The 4,743-nt window shown below is 38.7% G+C and overlaps 1 protein-coding gene across 1 annotated transcript; it reads left to right on the top strand.

Moving 5' to 3' along the window:
• Positions 1-214: 214 nt before the first annotated feature.
• Positions 215-3,262, top strand: LOC148947472 (protein shuttle craft-like). Its single transcript, XM_089095900.1, has one exon. It carries the CDS (start codon positions 215-217, stop codon positions 3,260-3,262), a length of 3,048 nt encoding a protein of 1,015 aa, XP_088952026.1.
• The last annotated feature ends 1,481 nt before the right edge of the window (positions 3,263-4,743 follow it).

Genomic DNA, 4,743 nt, shown 5'->3' on the forward strand with positions numbered 1-4,743 from the left:
TAATCATAAAAGGAAAAAATAAAAAACTATACTAAGAATTCTTTTTGGTATCTGTTTCTCTCAAAATTGCTATTTCAAAGATTCAGCTTTTTTTTTCTTAAATTGTTTAAATATGGAGTTTTAGGAACGTCCGATTTCGAAAGAGGTTCAGGTTGAAGCGACTGTTATTAGTAAAGCAGAATCAAACAGGGCAGGTGCAAAATGTGAAAAGTATATGAGGTCAGACCAAGGAAGATCCTTTTCTAACAGAAGTCGAGGAAGTTCAGGTTTTCAAAGAGGCCGAGGAGGGTCAAATTTTCAAAATAGACAAGAGGCTTCATATAATAATAGAGGAGGAAGGTCAGATTTCAATAGAGATCAAGGAAGTTCAAATGTTAAAAGAGGCCAAGAAGGATCAGATATTCAAAGAGGCCAAGGAGGGTCAGGAAATAACAGAGGAAGAGAAAGGTTAGATTATAATAGAGATTTTCAAAGAGACCAAGGACAGTCACATTTTCAAAATGGCCGAGAAGGGTTAGATAATGACAGAGGAAGAGAAAGGTTAGATTTTAACAGAGGACAAGGAAGGTCAGATTTTCAAAGAGGCCGAGCTGTATCAAATTTTCAAAGAGGCCGAGGAGGTTCAGATTTTCAAAATGGCAGAGAAGGGTCAGATTTTCAAAATAGCCGAGAAGGGTCAGATAATCATAGAGGAAGAGGAAGCTTACATTTTAACAGAGGTCGAAGAAGGTCAGATTTTCAGAGAGGTCGAGGAAGTTCAGTTTTTCAGATAGTCCGAGGAGGATCAGATTTTCAAAATGGCAGAGAAGGGTATTATTTTCAAAATAGCCGAGTAGGGTCAGATAATAACAGAGGACGAGGAAGGTTAGATTTTAACAGAAGTCGACGAAGGTCAGATTTTCAAAGAGGCCAAGGAAGTTCACATTTTCAAAATGGCCGAGAAGGGTCAGATTTTCAAAATAGAGGAAAAAAGGAATACAATCGATCCTATTTTGGGTCTAGGACCACTAATTATCATGAACAGCCAAATACAGAGACATTTAAACTAGAATCACATGACAGTACATCTAGAGGCACTAACAGAGGTAAAAGAGGATATAACAGACGTAACTTTGACTCTAGGGCTAGTGATTATTCAGAAGGGTCAGACACAGTTGTAGTTAGATTAGAAGATGAAACTATTGAACAGGAATCATCTACCAGGGCTGTTGGTTATGCAAGCAAGCCCTTGAAGGTTTCAAAAAGAGGAGACAACAGGAGCCAAAAGAAAAGAGGGGGCTGTTCAACATCTACAAGAGATTCCAAGGAATATTCACAAGCAAATTATGGTTATGATTATGGAAACAATGAGCATAACTATGTTGGTTCAAAGAAATTTAAGGAGAATGCTTACTTCGGTAAAAAGAAAGTTGATAAACTATTTAGAGAAAGCTCTAATGATTTTGATCAAAGAGAAAAACTGATTGATTTACTCTCAAATGCAAAATATGAGTGCATGGTATGTTGTGATAATGTTAAACAAAGTCAAGGCATTTGGTCTTGTCCATCCTGTTTCAATGTATATCATATTGGCTGCATCAAGAAATGGGCTAGTACTGCAGTTATGCAAGGAGAAGAAGGATGGCGTTGTCCTGCATGTCAGACAGTGAGTAACAAAATCCCTTCAGGCTATTATTGTTTTTGCAGCAAAGTAAGAGAACCACAGTGGAATTATCATGACACTCCACATTCCTGTGGCAACTTATGTTCACGTCCTCTTGGAAAAAGTGATGGCTTATGTATTCACAAATGCAATATCCTTTGCCACCCTGGGCCATGTCCCCCTTGCACTGCTCAAGTTCAAAGAACCTGTCCATGTGGCAAGACAACAAAAACCGTTAAATGTAATGATGAGACAGAATCTACGTTTTGTACAAGAAAGTGCTCAAAGATATTGAACTGTCTTAAACATGAATGTTCTGCCTTTTGCCACCCAGATTTGTGTCAGCCATGTGAAGTTACATATGAGTTGCTGTGCTATTGTGGCAATGAAACGAAAGTTGTTCCTTGTACAGAAGAAGTTGAAGAAAGGCATAGCTTTGAATGTGGGAATGTATGTAACAAAGTCCTTTCTTGCGGCAAACATAAATGTAAGCAGAGTTGTCACCCTGGTGGCTGCCTGGGTTGCCCGTTTTTGCCTGAAGTTGTGACACATTGTCCATGTGGTCAAACCGATCTTGATAAGCTTTATGATCAAGATATAAGCAAACCCAGAAGTGAGTGTAGTGATCCAATTCCTACATGCGGAAAGTTATGCAAGAAAGGGCTTGGCTGTGGTCCATCTGAGAATCCACATTTATGTGAAGTCAAATGCCATTCTGGTCCTTGTCCAAAATGCCCAAAGGTTACAGAAGTTAGATGTAGATGTAAAAGAAATGATGTTGAAGTGCCATGTGAAGAATACAAACTAGGACGTGAAGTTTTGTGTAAGCGAAAATGTTATAAGAAACGTCATTGTGGGCGACACAAATGCATCCAAACTTGCTGTGTTGATACTGACCACATTTGCACCATCATATGCGGACGGCTGCTATCTTGTGCAAACCATGTGTGTCAAGAATTATGTCATAATGGACCTTGTAAAAGGTGCCTCATCGCAAGCTTTGAAGAGCTTACCTGTCATTGCGGGAGCACTGTAACTTTTCCTCCTATTCCTTGTGGGGCCAGACCACCAGTTTGTGACAAGCCCTGTTTAAGACAACGTCCATGTCCTCATCCGCCGAATCATAACTGTCATCCAGATGACTCTTGCCCTCCATGCACAGTTCTTAGTGAAAGATGGTGTTTTGGCAGACACGAAATTAGAAAAAATGTCATGTGCTATCTAGAAGGGATTTCATGCGGCATGCCATGCGGGAAGCCTCTTGAGTGCGGAAAGCATACCTGTATTCGTACTTGCCATGAAGGGGATTGTCTTACTTCTGGACAGGAGTGCTCTCAACCCTGCCCAATTTCCCGAGCTTTGTGTGAGTATCCCTGTGGTAGTCCTTGTCACGAAGGAGAGTGTCCAAATACAACTTGCAGAATGAAAGTGAAGGTATCCTGTCAATGTGGACAGAGAAAAGCTGTTGTCAGCTGTGAAGACCAAGTGTCATCCTACAGAAAAATCACAACAGAGCATTTATATTCAAAAATGTCTGAATTGAATTTGGGTCAAACTGTAAGTCTTGAAAGTGTTCTTAGTAAAAATAAAATTGACAAAACAAAAAAACCCATCCCGTGAGGCATCAGTACCATCCCACGGGACTTCAAAATCAGCTCCCTTTTCCTGGGTAGCCAAACCGCCCTGCGAGGAATCAGTACCATCTCGCAGTGCCTTCTCATTAACATTGAGTCCAAATTTCACCCTCGTCAGCGCAAATATAAATTCATCAGGAAAAAAAGACGTTTCTTCTTTCCTCCCTATCTCTTCTTTCTGTTCATATTGTATTGCAATCTTTTACGCATCACCTAAACAAAAAAAAAAAATTCTGCGCTATTCTTTAACAAATACCGGTTGTGGGACGGTCTGATACACTCCTTGAATAAATTTAGAGCAAATCTTCCAAGAACTACACCATCATCCCTGGCTTCTAAGGACACCCTAAATGACCTTCCTAATTTTTGCATCCTTCTATAGAATAGATATACCCTTTCATCCTTAAATTGAGCGACGCCTACAAGCTCTGCAACCATTTTGCCTACTATTCTGCCTGGGGTATATACTACAAGTAATCCACCTTTTAAACTTGACAAATTTATAATCGTGGGATCTAGATTCCCAAAAAAAAGGAGCGAAACAAACCATGGGCCAAAAATGGCGCAAAGCTTTTGAATCAGACCAATTTAACAACAACTGAAATTTTTTTTAACTTTGCAACAAACTCAATTTTTGTAACTTTGTAACAAATGTTGTAACAAACTTAATTATTTTTCCACTTTCTGACTTTGTGAGTGGCGTTATTACTAAAAAAAAGGGTCAATTAGCGATCCTATTACTTGGGACTGTTGAGGCTGTTCTATTGGAGGATTAATTGGGGTGGTGCTCAGGGGAGTTGGAGGGTTTGTTGGGACCCATATCTTGATCTTTTGAAGGTAATCATAAAGTTCATCTTGATCGAAATCAGGATCATTTGATTCAAATAAAAGAGGTGGAAATATGCCATTTCCCCTCCACTGTTTTACAAAATCAAAAGCAACCTTTTTGTTATATCCAGTTTCCGCCGGATCGAGAATAGGAATAAAAACTGACATATTGAGATTAAAATTTGAAAAGCAGTGATTCTAAAAATTTAAATATTTGTTTTAAACACATCTCTTTAATTACGGACGCCAGATTTTGGGCAATAAACTTCACCTTTAAGAACAAGGGTCTAATAAAATTTACTGGGTTGTTTAGTCGTGCTAAATCACTTACGAAAGGTCGTTTGTCTTATATCCAATTGCAGTTGGTCTCAATTAAATCACTAGCGTCAAATGGAGTCACAATTGAGAATTAATTTTCGATTATCGAATTCACAATTTTAAATTTTGTTTAGAAACTGTCAAATGTGGATCACACGTCGACTGAATAAAATCAGGTAAAAAAAAACACCAAACGTAAAATGGCTAAGTGAAGGTAGAAATCAACCGGAGACTTTCAGTTGTAGAAATTTGAATTAGTATGTAGAAGCTATCGCGAGGAAATCCATATTAGGTATTGTGTAACAGCCTATTTCAAAATGT

The sequence above is a fragment of the Artemia sp. Qi Xiang Cuo genome, chromosome 10, assembly GCF_049724085.1.
Source record: "Artemia sp. Qi Xiang Cuo chromosome 10, ASM4972408v1, whole genome shotgun sequence".
In the NCBI taxonomy this organism is placed as follows: domain Eukaryota; kingdom Metazoa; phylum Arthropoda; class Branchiopoda; order Anostraca; family Artemiidae; genus Artemia; species Artemia sp. Qi Xiang Cuo.